The 20,895-nt window shown below is 53.1% G+C and overlaps 5 protein-coding genes and 5 non-coding genes across 10 annotated transcripts; 7 read left to right on the top strand and 3 right to left on the bottom strand.

Annotated features, from left to right (window-relative positions):
* Positions 1-644: 644 nt before the first annotated feature.
* PHYSODRAFT_t210 lies at positions 645-717 on the top strand. Its single transcript has one exon. It is a non-coding gene; the product is annotated as a tRNA-Arg (tRNA).
* Positions 718-1,348: 631 nt separating this feature from the next.
* PHYSODRAFT_t211 lies at positions 1,349-1,421 on the top strand. The gene has a single exon. It is a non-coding gene; the product is annotated as a tRNA-Arg (tRNA).
* Positions 1,422-2,052: 631 nt separating this feature from the next.
* Positions 2,053-2,125, top strand: PHYSODRAFT_t212. Its single transcript has one exon. It is a non-coding gene; the product is annotated as a tRNA-Arg (tRNA).
* A 631-nt stretch (positions 2,126-2,756) lies between these two features.
* PHYSODRAFT_t213 lies at positions 2,757-2,829 on the top strand. Its single transcript has one exon. It is a non-coding gene; the product is annotated as a tRNA-Arg (tRNA).
* A 631-nt stretch (positions 2,830-3,460) lies between these two features.
* PHYSODRAFT_t214 lies at positions 3,461-3,533 on the top strand. Its single transcript has one exon. It is a non-coding gene; the product is annotated as a tRNA-Arg (tRNA).
* A 4,589-nt stretch (positions 3,534-8,122) lies between these two features.
* Positions 8,123-8,999, bottom strand: PHYSODRAFT_461093 (hypothetical protein; the record flags this gene model as incomplete). The annotated part of the gene is made up of 3 exons (XM_009518370.1): positions 8,123-8,202; positions 8,290-8,517; positions 8,714-8,999. Coding segments are annotated over 3 exons (594 nt in total), but the record flags the coding sequence as incomplete, so codon positions are not given.
* A 78-nt stretch (positions 9,000-9,077) lies between these two features.
* PHYSODRAFT_468323 (hypothetical protein) lies at positions 9,078-9,542 on the bottom strand (the record flags this gene model as incomplete). The annotated part of the gene is made up of 1 exon (XM_009518369.1): positions 9,078-9,542. A coding segment is annotated over one exon (465 nt), but the record flags the coding sequence as incomplete, so codon positions are not given.
* A 910-nt stretch (positions 9,543-10,452) lies between these two features.
* PHYSODRAFT_468937 (hypothetical protein) lies at positions 10,453-12,532 on the bottom strand (the record flags this gene model as incomplete). Its single annotated transcript, XM_009518368.1, is given in 4 exon segments — positions 10,453-10,997; positions 11,094-11,658; positions 11,673-12,236; positions 12,362-12,532. Coding segments are annotated over 4 exon segments (1,845 nt in total), but the record flags the coding sequence as incomplete, so codon positions are not given.
* Positions 12,533-12,606: 74 nt separating this feature from the next.
* PHYSODRAFT_422651 (hypothetical protein) lies at positions 12,607-12,804 on the top strand (the record flags this gene model as incomplete). The annotated part of the gene is made up of 1 exon (XM_009518367.1): positions 12,607-12,804. A coding segment is annotated over one exon (198 nt), but the record flags the coding sequence as incomplete, so codon positions are not given.
* A 1,977-nt stretch (positions 12,805-14,781) lies between these two features.
* On the top strand, positions 14,782-17,437 carry PHYSODRAFT_552707 (hypothetical protein; the record flags this gene model as incomplete). Its single annotated transcript, XM_009518366.1, has 5 exons — positions 14,782-14,944; positions 15,041-15,065; positions 15,204-15,518; positions 15,641-16,985; positions 17,256-17,437. The coding sequence occupies exons 1-5, from the start codon at positions 14,874-14,876 to the stop codon at positions 17,435-17,437; spliced, it is 1,938 nt and encodes a 645-aa protein (XP_009516661.1). The 5' UTR covers positions 14,782-14,873.
* Positions 17,438-20,895: the final 3,458 nt, after the last annotated feature.

Raw genomic sequence — 20,895 nt, 5'->3', positions numbered from 1 at the left:
CCCGTCGGAGACTTCCTTTTTTGGCGACACGACTTTTTCGCGCGAAAAAGGTGGCAACACCATTGCAGTGTCCAGACCGGTATTGCAGACTGTTTGGCCGTGTTCGGGCGTCGTTTCGGAGTCGTGTAGACAGTGGGACGCGTGTGTGGACCACACCGCCATACCTACAGACACCCTACCGTGCCCAGAACGCACTTACAATACCGACACGGGGCCTGCGAGTCAAGCTACAGATGCTGAAGTCCACTGCCTTCGACTATGTCTGTCTACCGCCACTTCTGTCTCTTCTGTCTACGTCTAGACGACGTGCACAGCCTGTCTGCACCGTGGAGCAGTGTCTACACCATTTCGTACGCCCACACCACCCACCACGTCACCTTCAACCCCTGTCAGCCTTCAGCCACTGCCGCCGACTTGATCATCGCCTCTATCACCTTGCCTCCAGTATGGCCAACAGACCGGGGTTTCAAAGCCTGCTGCAGGCAACGCTTGTCGGTCAATATGACCTGACATGGGTCGAATGACATGCCAGGACTGCTGTACGGCCGCTTGCGTCGGCAGATCGAGTCAAATTGACCTGTAATCTTTGGGGCAGTTATTTTCCCAAAGTTGGGACTTTGTGGCGGAGGTACCCTGTCAGAAGCGTCCCCGTGGCCCAATGGATAAGGCATCCGCCTACGAAGCGGGAGATTGCGGGTTCGAGTCCCGTCGGAGACTTCCTTTTTTGGCGACACGACTTTTTCGCGCGAAAAAGGTGGCAACACCATTGCAGTGTCCAGACCGGTATTGCAGACTGTTTGGCCGTGTTCGGGCGTCGTTTCGGAGTCGTGTAGACAGTGGGACGCGTGTGTGGACCACACCGCCATACCTACAGACACCCTACCGTGCCCAGAACGCACTTACAATACCGACACGGGGCCTGCGAGTCAAGCTACAGATGCTGAAGTCCACTGCCTTCGACTATGTCTGTCTACCGCCACTTCTGTCTCTTCTGTCTACGTCTAGACGACGTGCACAGCCTGTCTGCACCGTGGAGCAGTGTCTACACCATTTCGTACGCCCACACCACCCACCACGTCACCTTCAACCCCTGTCAGCCTTCAGCCACTGCCGCCGACTTGATCATCGCCTCTATCACCTTGCCTCCAGTATGGCCAACAGACCGGGGTTTCAAAGCCTGCTGCAGGCAACGCTTGTCGGTCAATATGACCTGACATGGGTCGAATGACATGCCAGGACTGCTGTACGGCCGCTTGCGTCGGCAGATCGAGTCAAATTGACCTGTAATCTTTGGGGCAGTTATTTTCCCAAAGTTGGGACTTTGTGGCGGAGGTACCCTGTCAGAAGCGTCCCCGTGGCCCAATGGATAAGGCATCCGCCTACGAAGCGGGAGATTGCGGGTTCGAGTCCCGTCGGAGACTTCCATTTTTGGCGACACGACTTTTTCGCGCGAAAAAGGTGGCAACACCATTGCAGTGTCCAGACCGGTATTGCAGACTGTTTGGCCGTGTTCGGGCGTCGTTTCGGAGTCGTGTAGACAGTGGGACGCGTGTGTGGACCACACCGCCATACCTACAGACACCCTACCGTGCCCAGAACGCACTTACAATACCGACACGGGGCCTGCGAGTCAAGCTACAGATGCTGAAGTCCACTGCCTTCGACTATGTCTGTCTACCGCCACTTCTGTCTCTTCTGTCTACGTCTAGACGACGTGCACAGCCTGTCTGCACCGTGGAGCAGTGTCTACACCATTTCGTACGCCCACACCACCCACCACGTCACCTTCAACCCCTGTCAGCCTTCAGCCACTGCCGCCGACTTGATCATCGCCTCTATCACCTTGCCTCCAGTATGGCCAACAGACCGGGGTTTCAAAGCCTGCTGCAGGCAACGCTTGTCGGTCAATATGACCTGACATGGGTCGAATGACATGCCAGGACTGCTGTACGGCCGCTTGCGTCGGCAGATCGAGTCAAATTGACCTGTAATCTTTGGGGCAGTTATTTTCCCAAAGTTGGGACTTTGTGGCGGAGGTACCCTGTCAGAAGCGTCCCCGTGGCCCAATGGATAAGGCATCCGCCTACGAAGCGGGAGATTGCGGGTTCGAGTCCCGTCGGAGACTTCCTTTTTTGGCGACACGACTTTTTCGCGCGAAAAAGGTGGCAACACCATTGCAGTGTCCAGACCGGTATTGCAGACTGTTTGGCCGTGTTCGGGCGTCGTTTCGGAGTCGTGTAGACAGTGGGACGCGTGTGTGGACCACACCGCCATACCTACAGACACCCTACCGTGCCCAGAACGCACTTACAATACCGACACGGGGCCTGCGAGTCAAGCTACAGATGCTGAAGTCCACTGCCTTCGACTATGTCTGTCTACCGCCACTTCTGTCTCTTCTGTCTACGTCTAGACGACGTGCACAGCCTGTCTGCACCGTGGAGCAGTGTCTACACCATTTCGTACGCCCACACCACCCACCACGTCACCTTCAACCCCTGTCAGCCTTCAGCCACTGCCGCCGACTTGATCATCGCCTCTATCACCTTGCCTCCAGTATGGCCAACAGACCGGGGTTTCAAAGCCTGCTGCAGGCAACGCTTGTCGGTCAATATGACCTGACATGGGTCGAATGACATGCCAGGACTGCTGTACGGCCGCTTGCGTCGGCAGATCGAGTCAAATTGACCTGTAATCTTTGGGGCAGTTATTTTCCCAAAGTTGGGACTTTGTGGCGGAGGTACCCTGTCAGAAGCGTCCCCGTGGCCCAATGGATAAGGCATCCGCCTACGAAGCGGGAGATTGCGGGTTCGAGTCCCGTCGGAGACTTCCTTTTTTGGCGACACGACTTTTTCGCGCGAAAAAGGTGGCAACACCATTGCAGTGTCCAGACCGGTATTGCAGACTGTTTGGCCGTGTTCGGGCGTCGTTTCGGAGTCGTGTAGACAGTGGGACGCGTGTGTGGACCACACCGCCATACCTACAGACACCCTACCGTGCCCAGAACGCACTTACAATACCGACACGGGGCCTGCGAGTCAAGCTACAGATGCTGAAGTCCACTGCCTTCGACTATGTCTGTCTACCGCCACTTCTGTCTCTTCTGTCTACGTCTAGACGACGTGCACAGCCTGTCTGCACCGTGGAGCAGTGTCTACACCATTTCGTACGCCCACACCACCCACCACGTCACCTTCAACCCCTGTCAGCCTTCAGCCACTGCCGCCGACTTGATCATCGCCTCTATCACCTTGCCTCCAGTATGGCCAACAGACCGGGGTTTCAAAGCCTGCTGCAGGCAACGCTTGTCGGTCAATATGACCTGACATGGGTCGAATGACATGCCAGGACTGCTGTACGGCCGCTTGCGTCGGCAGATCGAGTCAAATTGACCTGTAATCTTTGGGGCAGTTATTTTCCCAAAGTTGGGACTTTGTGGCGGAGGTACCCTGTCAGAAGCGTCCCCGTGGCCCAATGGATAAGGCATCCGCCTACGAAGCGGGAGATTGCGGGTTCGAGTCCCGTCGGAGACTTCCTTTTTCGGCGACACGACTTTTTCGCGCGAAAAAGGTGGCAACACCATTGCAGTGTCCAGACCGGTATTGCAGACTGTTTGGCCGTGTTCGGGCGTCGTTTCGGAGTCGTGTAGACAGTGGGACGCGTGTGTGGACCACACCGCCATACCTACAGACACCCTACCGTGCCCAGAACGCACTTACAACGCCACCAACCGACCTTAGAGGCAAGCAATAAGCTCTATAGAGTCCGCTGCCTTCGACAATGACCGACTGCCGCCGCTTCAGTCTCTTCTGCCGACGGCCACACGACATGGACAGCCTGTCTGCACTGGCAGCTAGTGACTACACCCTATGGTAAGTGCGCACCACCCGCTACGTCGCCTTTACCCCTCCCCCCTTTCTAGAATGATATACTTAATAATTGTGCTCAGAATAAAAATACTATTGTGCATATGTGTACAGTACTACCTACAGCACAGTAATGTGCCTCGACAAAGAAGACTGACTTGAATACAATGTTCAATATCAACGTGATATCCAAGGATTTGTATGAGTGCTGCACTATACAAATCCAGTACAAGTCAAAATAGAGTTTGAGAGCTTATACGTTTTGCAATATTCTTTTTTACGCACATTACAGTCAAACCTGTTTATATGAGGCCCTGTTGGTGACCATCAACTACAATGACTCATATAAAATGGACTCAGCTAAAAAAAATTATGTGGTGCACGTAAAGAAATCGTGCATAGTTCGCTGCCGCTTTGCCTTCACCGTAGTCTCTCGAACCAAAGCGGTCACGGTCTGTAAAGCTCTTCGTTCTCTGTCAGTCTGCTCTCCGCATTGCAGCAGAAATGCAGCCAGCTCCATGCAGTGTCTCAGAGCAATGGCAGGTTGAACTGCGGGTTCCTGTTCCTCCTCTTCCTCCTAAGCGCTCCGCCAGCTCATGCGCCTTCAGCAGGAGCACGTCGTCCGCCATCGCCGTTTTAGCTTCGTTCTGAAAGAAAAATTCCCTCAGTTCCCGCTCGAACTGAGGGAATTTCACTCAGCGCCGCTTGGTCGCACTCAGGTCGACGTGGCTGAAGTAGGAAGAAGGCAGATTGCGCAGTCGGGCGAGTGTGGCACGGCTGACCCGGGCCTTGAAAGTTGCGTAGATCCACTCGGCGGGCATGGGGTTGTTCATGCCAGGATTCTGCTTGAGCTTTAGGTGCACTTGGAGCTTTTGTTCTAGCGTCAGACAGGTGCGAGGAGACATGGCGAGCGAAGAAGGCTTGCGGTAGGCGTTGAGTGTTGAGCAGTGGTGCTTTGAAGAGTGTGTGGCCGTGAGCAGTGTGAATCAAATAAACAGGTGAGACCTAATTTGGTACCCAACAAAGTGACTCATATACCTTGTATGCATATAAACAGAGATCATACAAAAACTAAGTGAAATATTTGGTAGCGACAAAGCCTGTATCAAATAAACGGTATGGCTCAAATAGAGAGGATCATATAAACAGGTTTGACTGTACTGTAAAACCGAAACACTAACGCCAAGATTGACATTCTAAACGTCCTTCGCAGCTCCTGCCATGTCCTGCGCAGCGCATCGTCTACTCTCCACGCGCCGAGTTGCTGCAGTGTTCCGTTCGATGCACACGCTCTCGGCAGCTGCGGTGCTGCTGCTGCTGCTTGACGCGTGCGGAACAGCAGCACATCAAGTGTTTTTTCTTGCGCGAAACACTGTTCGATTTCATTTGTCGACATCTATTGTTTTTATCTGAGTGTGCAGATGCTGGGCTCTCACATTCCGATCAGTAGCTGGCTGATAATTCCGTGTATCGTTCAAGAAAACTCGAAACGCCGTGCTGACATTTGACTTCGCCTTTCTCAAAACTATTTTTATCCAGCTAAACTTAACACCACCGAAGGATCGCAATGACTCTAATAGCATTGGAAGTGGCCCGAAATACACCTACACGCCTCAGTTACCGGTTGAGCAGCTTAATTGTCCGAGAGGCGTCAACTCGACCACCGAAGAGGGGCTTTGCAGCACGCCACGACTGAAAGTGAGCTGTCCAAGCGCAACTATAACAAATTAGCTCAAGGGGAATGAAGGAAGTGGCTACAATTGGTGGTGCCTGATGCTGCAGTACAAGGCAAGCTAAGTGCGCCGTGCCTCGAATTGTGCGAAAGGCCAGCCCGTGCTGCGATAATTTGAGCAGCAGCAACCCAAACGATTATCACGGTAGTGGCTGAGACTCGGCGGTCGAGAGACACGAAGTCGATGGCTGGTACAGTAGAACTCAAACCGAGTAGGTGATCTAATGCGAAATTCGTTGTTGTATTTGTGCCCACTCAGTGATTTGGTTCGTTGCAAAGTGAAATGGTGGGGAAAGCAACAAAGCAACGGAGATTTGATATTTCCGAAGTCACTCAGTATTTTACGACCATACTCGGTTCTAATCGAGTGCATGGCACACACAAAGTCGCTTAATCTCTTCGGGTAGACTACTTAGACTCACTTATTTAAGATGCTAAACACTGTCGCGTCATTATCATCCCTCCTGCACCTGCTCCTTCGATGTCGCGACGGATGCTGCGGTTGAGGACCGCAACGGTTTCGGTCACGCTTTTTCGCATCGAAGCTCGCGACAGGCTAGCAGCAGACGCACGCCGTGCAGGCTGGGCTTCATTGAGCTGAATTAACCAGGCAACTGTCGACTGCTTCTTCGCGGGGCGCTCGAGCTCCACTGTATGCAGGCATGTCGTTTGTTAACCAGGCTACTTAAGTACACAAGTGGACTCGGCGCCACTGCCGGTGATGTCGAGACCGGCGCCAAGTAAGGCCAGAAGTGTCCAGTTTGACCGACAAGTACAGCGTGCTGGGTGGTTGCGAAGTCATTGAGCATTTTCCCAGGTCTATTGTGAAAGTTCCGATATAGCGCCAAACTACCGATTAGATCAATCCTACGCCCCGAGCTACGCTATTCCGACTTGGTAAAGTATTTAACGAAGATCACCTTCAATAGCGAGTAGCTAATCTCGGTTGGAACGACCTCAGTCTTCGACAAGTATATCATAGCAAAATCGTGTAGTGCTAAGAGTCTGATAGAGCACTGACAAACTCGTTTTAAGGTGTAACAGGTCGGATGGATACACCTGGCGAGCAGCGATCGGCTGGCTGTACTTGAAGCTGGGAGATCGGTCGGACCACGCGAAGGATCTGTAGCTGTGCGAGGGACCCCTCGCAGAAGCCAGTAGCGAACTGGACAAGCAAAGAGCAGTACACGACGACGGCAACGGTGGACGAATGGCGGCGAGCGTCGAGGAACGGTAGACGGATGTAGCTGGTGGACGAGCACGTGCGGGCGATGGACGAAGTTGCTGGTAGGGTCCACGCGGTAGAGCTGTGGCTCGAGTTTGCTGATGGCTGCACGAGGTACGGGTAGGCGCGTGTGGGCGTATTCCCGGTGGCTAAGTGAGCGTCGCAGCAGTTTAGTTCGTAGTTTGCTATTGATGGTCGAGTAGTTGCATTTGCGTTCTAGAGACGAGTGGTGGACGAGCACATGTGAGCGATGGTGAGCGGTGACGGACGAACGAGTGCCGATGGATGAACGGTGATCGGGTGACGAACGAGACGAAGACGAGCAATATAATTGGAGCCCCGCGAGGGTGCCTCCGCCGCGGAGACGTCAGTTGAGTCTCCGTCGCTCATCTGGTGTTGTTCATATGAGTAGGACATGCACAGACACTGATCGAGCTAAGTGTCTCCGAGGTGTCCATGAAATCGAGATGCCTGAGCTTGTACGACCCGCCGGCAAGCAGGCGCCATGAGACTTGTTACAGATGTAGCCATGTACATAAGGTACAGTGTACCCGTTACAAGGTCTAGTGCTCTTGTCCGGCAGATAAAACAATTCTGAACGGGTTTGCTCTTTTTGTCCTTCGCCATGCCTTCTTTAGAAAGAAGACGAACGAGAGGAGGAAGCTGGCGAGGAAAAAATGGCCATGATAACACCGACGGGGCGATCTGCTGAGTTGGACACGCAGAAGTTATGTACGTTTTGCGCCAGAACATCCGTCATATTGTATCGGCACTTACACAACAGCTTCCAATTCGTGAACTGTTGATTCTCTTGAATTCGTGTGCGTCTGACCTCATTTTTGTATCAAAACTTTTGCGTTTCCTGTGCGTCTGCGCACACGAATTCTTTTTGCCCGCGACGACCTTTCCATACAAACTGCTGTTAAGCTGGTGGAAATGCAGAGTCGTAACGAATTCGTGTGCGTCAAACGCACAGAAAAACTACTGTGAACCTCGAAACTCAATACCACACAGGCGCATAGCAACCGCAGTTTATACAGCCACAAGTTCGAGGCGACAGGCAGTAGTGCATCGTCGCGCATTGCCTTTGTATAATGCAGCGTGAACCCGTGGCCAGGCGCCCTGGCTACACCAGCGCCCATTAGGCTCCATATTACTCAACCTCGGCAACTGCATCAACGACGTGAGGTAAGACGAGCTGAATTATCTTTTGCTTATATGCACGTGTGTTGGTGTTTCGACGCTAACATACGCGTCTTGGCTCGATCTATGGCGATTTTCTCGAATCTCGTTCAATGCAGTAGACCAATTGAGCTGATCTTTGCGCCTTTGACGATTTTTTGGTGTTACATCGCTGTTATAAAGCTTCGGAATAGCGCCTTGAAGCATTTCGCGAGCCTGCTGCACAGTTGGGGTTGATATCCAGCAGCCTCGCGGAACTTTGGCTTGTATCTCCATCGTCATACACCGATAGGCTGAGAGCGTCTTCCGCTTCCCACAAGTGGAAAGGTCCTGCCACTGCAGGAAGCGATATGGACCAATTCGCCCAGATGGGTCACCACAGCACCAGTGCTCCCAAGCACACCTTAACGACATGCTGGGAATAGTAAAATCAGCAGGTGCTCGCGTCAATCTTGAGATCGTAAGAGTCAGCTTTTGTGTAGCCATTTGGACTCCATCGTTATCATCTACATCTACGGTCCTGAGATTCTTCTGTAGTGCAACCCAATGGCTGGGGTAAATGGCTTCGGACCGCTGCAACTAGCTCAGCTATTCCACAGTCATTAAGCGCCCGCGATATACTGGCATTAAGCTGTGTTGACGACAAAAAAGATCGACAACGGGACATTTCTTCTCTCATCAACTGCACCACAGTGGGTGCCAGCACACTAACCGACAATGATAGCTGCTGTAGCTGCGCCGCTTGCTGCTCCATCGATGCCATCAAATGAACGTGCGGAGGTACACCAGTAGGCCTTATTCGATCTGATGGACGTGCCGTTCGGCAAACTACTTTCTGTTGCAACTGGGAAACTAGTCTGGTATTTCCGAAAAGCGCGTTGCGATGCAATGGATGCTGCTCACTCAGCGTGGTTCGTAGATATTCAGCGTGATACACTAGAGACGCCAAAAGAAAGCCGCCAGCGCGTAGTAAATGAGGTGGCAAATTGTCGAAACACAAATGAATACTATCGTGAACGAGATCATCAAAGTCGGGGAAACATGGCGGTAATATAGCAAAACCAATATCATCAAACGGTAAGCCAGTCACATAACGTCCAACAATGCGATCGCCAGCAGACTCGTAACGAATGTAGGTGTCCTGCACACCGGGTAGCTTCCAACCAGCTCTGATACATATAGCCGCAGCAGAGGGACCCCCATTTAAGCACGAACAAACAAAGGTCGCTGAACCTTTTCGCGCAGAATGTGTTCCAATATCTGAAGGTACCAATCCTTCATTTTCAAGCAATACCTTCATCTCGTCTTCCTGCATGACGCGCTTTAAAATCTTTGAGAATCGATCGTATTGGTTACCACCGGGGAATATCTTAGAATCGTCGATTCCCAGTACAGCAGCATACATCGCTAGCGTCAACACTGGGCAGATTTCAGGGACAAAGGGGTTCGCATGAAAAACGACCAAGACGGCTCCCGGCCTCGCGATGCAAGGCACGTGTATGTATCCTCGATACAAATGAAACAAACTTGAACGCATCGAGTCGTAAACGGATTGACCAGGTTTATCTCCGCTACGGTTCCGAAGAGACAGCAGGAACTGCTCGAAGTCGTCAGCGCGATGCTGATCATAGTTAATAGGAGATACCCCAGGATTCTCAGTCATGAAGTCAGCAATGCTGCTCGGTTTTAGCGACGTCATCTCCAACTCGTTAGGGTCGAAGTCGTCATCTTGCAAGGCTCCAAGAAATGCATCGCTCAGAACATTTCTTTGGTTCTTGTAAAGCCATGCTACATAACGACATATTCCACGAACGTACATCTTCACAGTCTTCTGGCCGATCACATTGTGCTTGACTGCTTGTACCTAACTGGCGAGATCCGCAGCGTCCGGGTTCGTGAGCGTGTCGGCATTCGGACCCGTGGTCAAGGTGGCGTCTGGGCTCGTGGGCATGTTGGCGTCTGGATTGATGAGTATGTCGGCGTACGGATCAGATTCGGGGGCACGATGAACGTGCGCCCCCGGGCGTCTGGCGCCTAGCTCACCAGGGCCCCTTCTTCCTGGGCGACACAAAAGTCACACACCACTTCGATTAAGTACGATCGCAGGATAGTCGCACAAATTCTTGCTACATATGATGTTTTGTTTAGGACCGTGAGGATCGTGGGCTCCTACAACGTGCTGATACACCGCAGTGTTCAAGCTGGGTTGTTTAACTGCTCGGACATCCACCAAGTTAACAGGTAAGTCGACGGTCGCTTTGCGCTTTAACTCGCTGTACGCGTCAGAAGTGTCGATCTTCACACTGCAGCTCTGCTGCACAACGCCATCAACGTAAAGAAGACATCACATAAATAACGTTATATACCGATGCACCGATTAAACGGAATAGTGTGCTACTATGTGAAACAAATTGGGAAAATTTTCTTCGACTTTGGATTCTGTAAGTCTATGCGATGCCGTCATACATGCCGATCATTTCGTATGTTGGATACCACGCCTCCACTGCATCGTGCTTAGAGCTGAACGGCATTGCTTCAAAGTCCGGTGCTTGGCTGCTGCTGTCCATCTTCCCGAGTCCCTCCTCGACGAAGGCCTTAATGACAAGACACCGCGAACTGCCAGCGATGTCTCGATCATGTTTGCCTGCTGCCACATCCACCTGCAGCTTCCACCGCAGAGCTGAGCGAGTGGTAGTGCCGTCGAGTGGCCACGAGCTCATTTCTACGACAAAGCTGGTTGGTGACATGAGTTCCCCCCGGTAGTCCCCGTAGCTGTGCGCACCGAGAGGAACGGAACTGGACAGACCACTCGGGAAATGACTGAAGACTCGCTGTCGACTGTCCAGCAGCAGCGTCATGCCGCTCGGCGCGCTCGTCGGGTTACCAGCATTAGAGCCACAAACGTTCCAGTCGGATAAAATCTCCAGCGACTGCCCATTCACCGGTCTGATGCTGATACGCGCGAGCTCGCGCATGAACGTCAGCAGGCACCCTATCGAGACATCGGCCGCAGAGGATCCTCGGATGGGCGTCAGCAACGAGCGATGTCCGTTGAACACCCACGAGCCGTCAAACATCGACGCCTGACTCGCATCCCTCCATGCCAAGCTGTTGCGAGCGGGTGCTAGCATGGACTGCTGCAGGAGGAACTGCGCTCGAAGCTGCGCCACAAACTCGTGCATGCCGAACATCGTGTTAGAGGACAGAACGCTCATCACGGTAGATCGCAGCGGCTTCAGGTGGTCGTACTTAAACACGACCGACGTGATCTCCTCGCACAGGAGCGCCAGCGACATCGACGACGACGAAGAAGAAGCTGACAGGTCTTCGCTCCAGCCTATGAAGCGGTCCACCAGCTTGCACATCAACTTGACAGCTTCCACGTACCCAGCTCGCAGTCGACTTTTGTCCAGCAGTGCTGCACTGTACGACCGAAGGAATCGCTGGTACAGCTCCAGGTTTGCACTGTCGAGCGCCAACCAGCCTGCCAGGTTACCGCAGATATCCACAATGCGTTGAAGGGGTCGAGGAACACCTTCATCTTCACTTCCTGCTGCGTCGTCTAGTCTGCCTCGGTCGCTGTTACTTCGGTCGCTGTTAACGCGAGCGAGTGGCTCGAGAAAGGCCCACGAAAGTGGCGGCTCTGATCGTGGCTCGATGTCATTACCATCGTCCTGCCCTCTCCACACTTTGCCAGATACCCTGCGATTTGGTCTCTGAAAAGTAAGCTCAGCTGCTTCAAGAACGGTTGGAAGGAGGACGCATTCAGATAGCGCAGGAAGTAGTACAGAATGGCGAGCTGCTTCGAGGACGTCATGATGCCCGGGTGGCGGCACTCCCACAGCTTCCGATCCTGCCACAGCGCCTCCTCTCGGCCTGCTAATACCTGCTGCACTCGGGGAGCTGGTAGCATGCGATCGATAGCCACAGAGCTGTCCATGTTGCTGCTGTGTGGGTCGAGATCCGCAGTGACGCTGTGCTGGACGCTTACCGCCGCGCGTAGAGCCTCCAGGGCCTCCCGCTCCGCTCGCACCTCGCTGGGAGCTCGGCGGTAGGACACGACCATGAACTCGGACGACGAGACGAGTCCCACGACTCGCAGCTGTGACTGGACGCGCTGGAAGACGTAGACCCGCAGCGCGTGCTTGGTGAAGCGCTGCGCCTTGGTGGCGGCGCTCTCCCACTCGTAGTACCATCGCGCGCCAGGGTTGATCTGGAAGAGACTGCTGTGCTGCTGCTGCTGCTATATGATAGAGCGAAGAGGGGGCGGACGAATGCCACAGCGTTGAGGAGTTGGGTCAGAAACATATTTCACTTCGCCAGTGGCAGACATCGAGCACGCTTCGTCGCACGTACACCCGCGCCATCAGCGTCGCGCACCACGGCGCCTTCGATCCACGTGCCCTTGGGGGTCTGCTCCGTCTGGATGGCGCCCACGATGTCGTCGAAGTCGATCGTGGCGTCCAGCGCCAGGAAGTTGGTCTGCGCCTCCTCGAAGTGCGCGTACACCAGCAGACTGCTCGGGTTCTGATTAACGCATTGCCCCGACCAATGGAGACTGACAGAGTTGCAGGAAACCCTACCGGGAGCGCCATCCCTAGCGGAATACCAAGGATTCGACGTCCGTCCAACTGGATCACGGTACTTGGAGCGACGATTGGAAGTGGAGCCAGCTGCACGAGTGGATTGACGCGAGCATCATACAACTGGTATTCCGCATTCGTAAAGTCGGGCTCGAATTTCACACACAGCACGAACTCAACTCCTGGCATGACAGCCCATATCGCTATCGCCTTGTGGTCGAGCTCTCCTGGTGCCATGCCCCACTGCTGAGAAACTCCAATTTCAACCTTGATCGTCCGAAAGTCTGCAAAAATTGGAATGTTTGGCGGAAGCACGGAGTGCGGTGTGGCTTCGCGTGGTCCACAACTGAGATCTGGACACCATCGTCGCCCTTGAGAATTCTTGGCAGCCATGTGGCCTTTGAGCCATTTCTTGACATGCCGCTTACGAAATTGATCGTGTAGCTCCGCAATGTAATCTTCGTGGGGAGCGTCGGCAAACTCGATGATGTGAATCTCTTCCGTGTCAGCAAACCATTCAAGATAATTGAGTCGAACGATTGGATCCTCGCTGTCAGCAAACGCGTTCCACTCGTCTTCCGTTGCGTGGCACACACGCAATGTACCGGTCGGCGGTGGAGGCTGTGCCACTGCAGCTTCCAGAGCAGCGTTGATGCGATCGATGCTGGAGAGCAGAGGAGTCATTGACGCCGGTGTGACTGCGTCTGTCGCAGCGACAGCTTCATTGGACGCACAGGTGACGAGTATGAGTCCCCGTTGTTTCTTTGTCGTCTTGTCCCAGAATGTGTGAGAGCATCGAGAATGTTCGTCTTGTCCGCTCGTCGTCCGCTCAACATCCGCCCAACCATCCCATATAAGAGCAACGAGCGTAGCCCTAAACACCCTCAGAGACAGCGATGATGTACTATATAGTACATTCTCCAGATTTTGCAGATCCAGCAGCATTAGGGCACCGAAAGTCCTGCATTTATATATAATATATCTTTCGAAAAATGGCCAACTGCGTTAGAAATCATAGGAAGCTGGTAGCATGCCCTCTTGAGCTGGTAGCATGCCCTCTCAAGATGGCATGCTACCAGCTTCCTGTGATTTCTGACGACAGCGTCACGGGCGACTTTTAGAGGAGCACGAGAACGACAACCAGTGGTGCTGGCGGTATGGCTGGCTGGGCGTGCAGTGGGGGCTCGAGCGTCAGCGGATCTGGGTGGAGGCCTTAAGGGAGGAGTCCGCCGACGTGCGCCTCCCCAGTTAAATGTTGCAATTAGCACTGGGGGCAATGGAAATCTATTGCTTGTACATCCTTTAGTCAAATTGTTCATATACGTACGCATTCGACTCGGTGTTATTGATGAAGTGTTGAGATGTATGAAATGTATGGTTGAGCTTATATTCTTTGGTAACACCAAAGAGCTCTTTGGTCTAGAGACCGAGCGACGGATATCTTCCTGTTGGGCATGCTACGCTAGCTGACACCGCGTGTGCGACGCGCGCGTGTTATATTCTGCTTGGCGCTTTGCGAGTGTGGCATCCGCAATAGAGCAAATCTCGCAGGACAGGTTGTCCTGCAAAAGCACAAAAATTAACTTTGACACGCATGCGGCAATAATACTAGATTTTTTATAGGATTTTACGCCGGATCATTTCGATCTGAAAATGCAGGACTTTCGGTGCCCTAATGCTGCTGGATGTCCTGCAAAATCTGGAGAATGTACATTGTGTACATGTTAATGTTTTAGAAAATGTATGGCACTATGCATTAATCGGGAGCCCTGGTGTACATAGTTGCCAGCGTAAACTCGCAGCACGCCTCACAGTGCAAGGCGCGTGCACACTGGCGAACCGTTGCGGCGCTAAGGCGTCAAATGCTTGCATAGGCTCGCAACCGCCGCTTCGAAACAGTTTCAAATACGTACATAACGGACACACGTTCGTAGCGCATAGCGTCAATCCCAAACGTCGTCCGTCATCCTATCGCAAAGATCGGCCGGCCTAAAATCTGCGCGCGGAAATCCACCAATCCCGTGCAACTTTCACGGCGAGGGACCAACCACGGCGGCTGAAGGACACTGAAGCGAGTGTACGCGCTGTGAAGCCAGCGATTGGTCGGAGGACCAATCGGCGCGTCGAAGAAGGACCGATTCCGCGCATCCTCGTTGAAGGGGTTGTGGCTAGTCATAAAACGATGGCCCCAACTCTGGCGGACGCCCACTCCCAGTCGCCGTTTTATCAGCTCGGGCGCTACGTAGGATAAGTGCAAGATTTCTCGCTCGGCGTCGCCTGCCTGCATGAGCGCCGTCACGTGCCACTTCAAGCGGCGCTGCCGCCACTCGACGCTGTTCCTGGGCGAGTACAAACGGTATGCTAGATCGATGCCTGGGAGAGGGGGCGACAGGAAAAAGGGTCCTCAAGAACTGAAGTATGTCCTCATGCTGCTGCTTGCTTGCTGTCGCAGGACCAATCGCACCAAGAAGACCAAGGTGCGCCCACGGCCAACTTGCCTGACCGCTACCACGATAGATAGTTAGATAGTTAGCCTGCCACCCACCCACTCCACCCACTCCAAATGACTCTGACGCCTCTTTGGTGCTGTTTGACGCGCGCCGGCGTCCTGCCAGATCCTGCGCTGCTTCCCACACTGCTGCCCCGAGCACCTCAACCGCAGCTACTGCGGCTCGTCGCTCTGCGTGCGCGTGGAGCTCGTCAGCCCCGCGCGCCTGGACGCGCAGCAGCAGGCCAGCACGACGACCGTCTCCACGGCCAACCCGAGCAGTCTGCTGGTGTACGCGCACTTCGAGGAGGCGCAGACCAACTTCCTGGCGCTGGACGCCACGATCGACTTCGACGACATCGTGGGCGCCATCCAGACGGAGCAGACCCCCAAGGGCACGTGGATCGAAGGCGCCGTGGTGCGCGACGCTGATGGCGCGGGTGTACGTGCGACGAAGCGTGCTCGATGTCTGCCACTGGCGAAGTGAAATATGTTTCTGACCCAACTCCTCAACGCTGTGGCATTCGTCCGCCCCCTCTTCGCTCTATCATATAGCAGCAGCAGCAGCACAGCAGTCTCTTCCAGATCAACCCTGGCGCGCGATGGTACTACGAGTGGGAGAGCGCCGCCACCAAGGCGCAGCGCTTCACCAAGCACGCGCTGCGGGTCTACGTCTTCCAGCGCGTCCAGTCACAGCTGCGAGTCGTGGGACTCGTCTCGTCGTCCGAGTTCATGGTCGTGTCCTACCGCCGAGCTCCCAGCGAGGTGCGAGCGGAGCGGGAGGCCCTGGAGGCTCTACGCGCGGCGGTAAGCGTCCAGCACAGCGTCACTGCGGATCTCGACCCACACAGCAGCAACATGGACAGCTCTGTGGCTATCGATCGCATGCTACCAGCTCCCCGAGTGCAGCAGGTATTAGCAGGCCGAGAGGAGGCGCTGTGGCAGGATCGGAAGCTGTGGGAGTGCCGCCACCCGGGCATCATGACGTCCTCGAAGCAGCTCGCCATTCTGTACTACTTCCTGCGCTATCTGAATGCGTCCTCCTTCCAACCGTTCTTGAAGCAGCTGAGCTTACTTTTCAGAGACCAAATCGCAGGGTATCACTCAGTGGCTGGCAAAGTGTGGAGAGGGCAGGACGATGGTAATGACATCGAGCCACGATCAGAGCCGCCACTTTCGTGGGCCTTTCTCGAGCCACTCGCTCGCGTTAACAGCGACCGAAGTAACAGCGACCGAGGCAGACTAGACGACGCAGCAGGAAGTGAAGATGAAGGTGTTCCTCGACCCCTTCAACGCATTGTGGATATCTGCGGTAACCTGGCAGGCTGGTTGGCGCTCGACAGTGCAAACCTGGAGCTGTACCAGCGATTCCTTCGGTCGTACAGTGCAGCACTGCTGGACAAAAGTCGACTGCGAGCTGGGTACGTGGAAGCTGTCAAGTTGATGTGCAAGCTGGTGGACCGCTTCATAGGCTGGAGCGAAGACCTGTCAGCTTCTTCTTCGTCGTCGTCGATGTCGCTGGCGCTCCTGTGCGAGGAGATCACGTCGGTCGTGTTTAAGTACGACCACCTGAAGCCGCTGCGATCTACCGTGATGAGCGTTCTGTCCTCTAACACGATGTTCGGCATGCACGAGTTTGTGGCGCAGCTTCGAGCGCAGTTCCTCCTGCAGCAGTCCATGCTAGCACCCGCTCGCAACAGCTTGGCATGGAGGGATGCGAGTCAGGCGTCGATGTTTGACGGCTCGTGGGTGTTCAACGGACATCGCTCGTTGCTGACGCCCATCCGAGGATCCTCTGCGGCCGATGTCTCGATAGGGTGCCTGCTGACGTTCATGCGCGAGCTCGCGCGTATCAGCATCAGACCGGTGAATGGGCAGTCGCTGGAGATTTTATCCGACTGGAACGTTTGTGGCTCTAATGCTGGTAACCCGACGAGCGCGCCGAGCGGCATGACGCTGCTGCTGGACAGTCGACAGCGAGTCTTCAGTCATTTCCCGAGTGGTCTGTCCAGTTCCGTTCCTCTCGGTGCGCACAGCTACGGGGACTACCGGGGGGAACTCATGTCACCAACCAGCTTTGTCGTAGAAATGAGCTCGTGGCCACTCGACGGCACTACCACTCGCTCAGCTCTGCGGTGGAAGCTGCAGGTGGATGTGGCAGCAGGCAAACATGATCGAGACATCGCTGGCAGTTCGCGGTGTCTTGTCATTAAGGCCTTCGTCGAGGAGGGACTCGGGAAGATGGACAGCAGCAGCCAAGCACCGGACTTTGAAGCAATGCCGTTCAGCTCTAAGCACGATGCAGTGGAGGCGTGGTATCCAACATACGAAATGATCGGCATGTATGACGGCATCGCATAGACTTACAGAATCCAAAGTCGAAGAAAATTTTCCCAATTTGTTTCACATAGTAGCACACTATTCCGTTTAATCGGTGCATCGGTATATAACGTTATTTATGTGATGTCTTCTTTACGTTGATGGCGTTGTGCAGCAGAGCTGCAGTGTGAAGATCGACACTTCTGACGCGTACAGCGAGTTAAAGCGCAAAGCGACCGTCGACTTACCTGTTAACTTGGTGGATGTCCGAGCAGTTAAACAACCCAGCTTGAACACTGTGGTGTATCAGCACGTCGCGATCCACAGAAGAAAACATCACGAGGTGCATAGTGTAGAAGAAATTTTATTTGGACTACTATGATAGTCATTATAACGAGAGCTATGCGTAGGCTGGGATAGCTAAAGAATTTTGGGTAAGGTAATTAGAGCCGGCCGCGCGACTATTCTGCGAAAATTACGAAAAACAACTATTTACCTAGCTGTGGGTGCGTTCAATCCTCGTAATATATTTATTTTAGCGAACCAAGGGTCTAGCGATAGTGATAGGGCGGCAGCGTGCTGTAAAAAACAGAAAACAAACGAAGCGTTAACGTCCTGGCCGAGCTCGTGCAATTTAGGCACTGACCGGTAACGCCAGCGAGAACTCAGCACGTTGTAGACAAGGTCTACAAGGTTGCAGCGCTTTGGCTGGGAGACTAGTATTTGTATTATCCTGAAAGTGCAAGTTCTGCATTGGTTGTTCTCAGACAGATAGTTTAAGATAGAAGAAAGATTCCAGATCCAGTATGTGACACAATCGAAAACTGTACTTCGTTCGAAGTAAGTAAAGTGGACGCGTGTGCCTCTATTGCTTTTTTTGTTTTGTTTTTGAATTGAGGTTCCATTGGTGTCACTTAGCTAATACGAAGACGCGTGTGCCTCAAATTGGCGTTTGTATATAACCCGTTGTATACTTTAGTGTCCGGTACAGTAGTTGGCCAACTATTTGTGCAACTGCGCGTTGGGGGTTAAGCCACAACTCTATGGACGGTTCTAATAGTTGAAGGCAGGCAGGCGCTGCGAAGCAGGCGCAGAAGATGCCTATGGATAGCGGCTTCGCCAGCACAAGGTTTGATATAACACAATATTCGAGTCAAAAAGCGCGGTTAGTTGACGATAACTACGGCCTTCTACTGCACCTGCTTCGCAACAGCATCTGGCCTGTTTTACAGGATAGTTCAGCGAGAAATGATGCAGGTGTAAAGGGAAACGAGCTTCAAATGCCAGTCCTGTTTACTTTTATAAATCTCTCTCGCTAATTGCGATTTCGATGTCCCTGAAGGCTACCTGTAACTGGGAATACATTTCGTGACAAATTAAATTTTGTGAGGCTGGTAAACCAGCAAGCTGGTCTCCTGTATTGTTTCCCGGGTCTGCATCACCGAAAGTCGAACACACGGCAATGCGGGGGCTTAACCCGCACGGAACTGGTAGCCGAGTGTATTAGTTAGCTAGCCACCACTTGCGTAGTCGGCAGCAAAATCTAGAGTGAGAGGGAGGCGGAGCCTCGCTCCCAAATGAAACGAATGGCGGGACCCCGGGGTCCCATCCGGACCCCGGTGCTCTCACCACAAACCGGTAACCATATCACACTCCTTAGTACTAATGTATTATGTATGTGGGTAATGAATGCACGGACTAGGATGTCCTTGGCCTAACTACTAGCTGGTTTTGCGCTGAAAAACCGCAGTATGGAAGGCTGGTTGCTACCGGGGTGAGCGGGGCTTTTTCGGGGTCGACCTGGTTTACGCTTCTTTTGTTTTTGCTTGTGAGCTCCTTGATCATCAGTGTCGGGTCCACCCGGAGTCGTACCATCTTGAACAGGAGCATTGAGAACGGCTTCAGGTACATCGGGTAGTAGCTGAGGTATTGCGGTGGTATTGTGAAGTATTAGGCCGCCAGCGACTTCATTTTTTTCTCCGGCAGCTCTTTGATCGGGTGACGCGGAAGCTGGACTGACGCAATCGACGCCTGAAAGATGCTTGTGACTGCAGGCCCATACAGTTCCGCCAAGACCGCTTTCCGAATGCTGTCGACGTTGTCAGTGCTCATCATTGAATAGTTTTGCGAGCAGTACAAATACCTTGATCACTCTCAAACAAAATAGTTAGCAGTGTACCCGGACGGTGGCGGTAGAAAATATTTGCTGAGTAAATCGTTCCATCCCACAAAAAACGGTCTCTCTGGGTCATTGTGATAAAAAAACACACCGCTCACCCCTTCACGTTGTTCACTTCCTTCAAAAGGTCGGACGGCGTGTACAAATTCAAATCTTGAGTTGCCTTACGACACACGATCAGCAACGTTATGAGAGTGCCCCGGAAGCAGAAAGCATAAAACAACTTTTCTGTAGGGGAACACAATCGAGAGCATTGCGAAAAACATCAGAACAGCTTTGGACTTATTTTGCCCAACACAATTGTCCAACAAGCTGAAGCTGATTTCCGCAGCAGGAAGCCCTTTACTGGCTGCCTCGTGGACTTTGGTGAGATGATAAAACAGTCGCAAGCTGCAAAGTGCGATAGCGTCCTTGCCCTGAGCGCGCTCGTCGTAGAGGAAAACGTGATTCACATTGTGGCTGATGTCCGCCACGACGAAGTTCTGCAGTATGAGGTTACTGTTGTAATAGTCGATTGAAGGACGCGAATGACCAAAGTAAGGCATCGATATTCCACCACCGTAGTCTTCCGCTTGAATTTGCACCCGACAGTTCTGGTACGAGGTTGGTCCACCTCGCTCGGCGATAGGAGCATCACTATCACCATTGCCATCGCTATTGCAGCTCACATCATGCTCGTTTGGTTGTGATTCATCCGTAAAAGCCTCTGAACGGACACCAGCATCGTTATCATCGGCTGTATCTGGAATGATATCGCGCGGTAGATACTGTTCCGGGCATGAAGAGCCGAGTAGTTTCTGATGAAAGTCGAAACAAAGCGCCTTTGTGCGATAGCTTCACTAAGATGCAGTTTTTTCTGAAGAAGGAGACATTTCCGTTCTTCGTCGCTGATGCCATCTTGGCCAAGCTGAATATCGAGCCGAGTGCAGCAATCGCAATCATCCTCAGTAGTTCTCGATAGATGGACGCCGGGGTACAACTTGTGAACATACTGTATGAAACGAGAGTAGCTCATCGTGCGAGCGTTGGGGCCTTCACGCTTGACATCGTCTTCGTATCGAGCATGGACCACTTTCCAAGTAAGGCCTGGTTCGTTGAAGAACTGGCGAGGTCGTCTGTGTGGACAGGGAAAGCCGTCTTCCAGTATCCATGTCAAGCAGTGGTTCTTGAATGTAGCCAAGTCTGAGTCACTAAAAGCATGCACCGGCGCCGCGCGATTGCGACGGGTGTGCAAGGTATCAATTCCCTCCTTTAGAACTTTCTTTAATCTTGCGACTCGACTTCCACCCACAGGAAGAATGGCACGAATATCTCGCTCTGA

This window comes from Phytophthora sojae (genome assembly GCF_000149755.1).
Source record: "Phytophthora sojae unplaced genomic scaffold PHYSOscaffold_1, whole genome shotgun sequence".
Taxonomy (NCBI): domain Eukaryota; phylum Oomycota; class Peronosporomycetes; order Peronosporales; family Peronosporaceae; genus Phytophthora; species Phytophthora sojae.
Note: the sequence above shows the minus strand (reverse complement) of the source record. Positions and strands in the feature narration are given on the sequence as shown.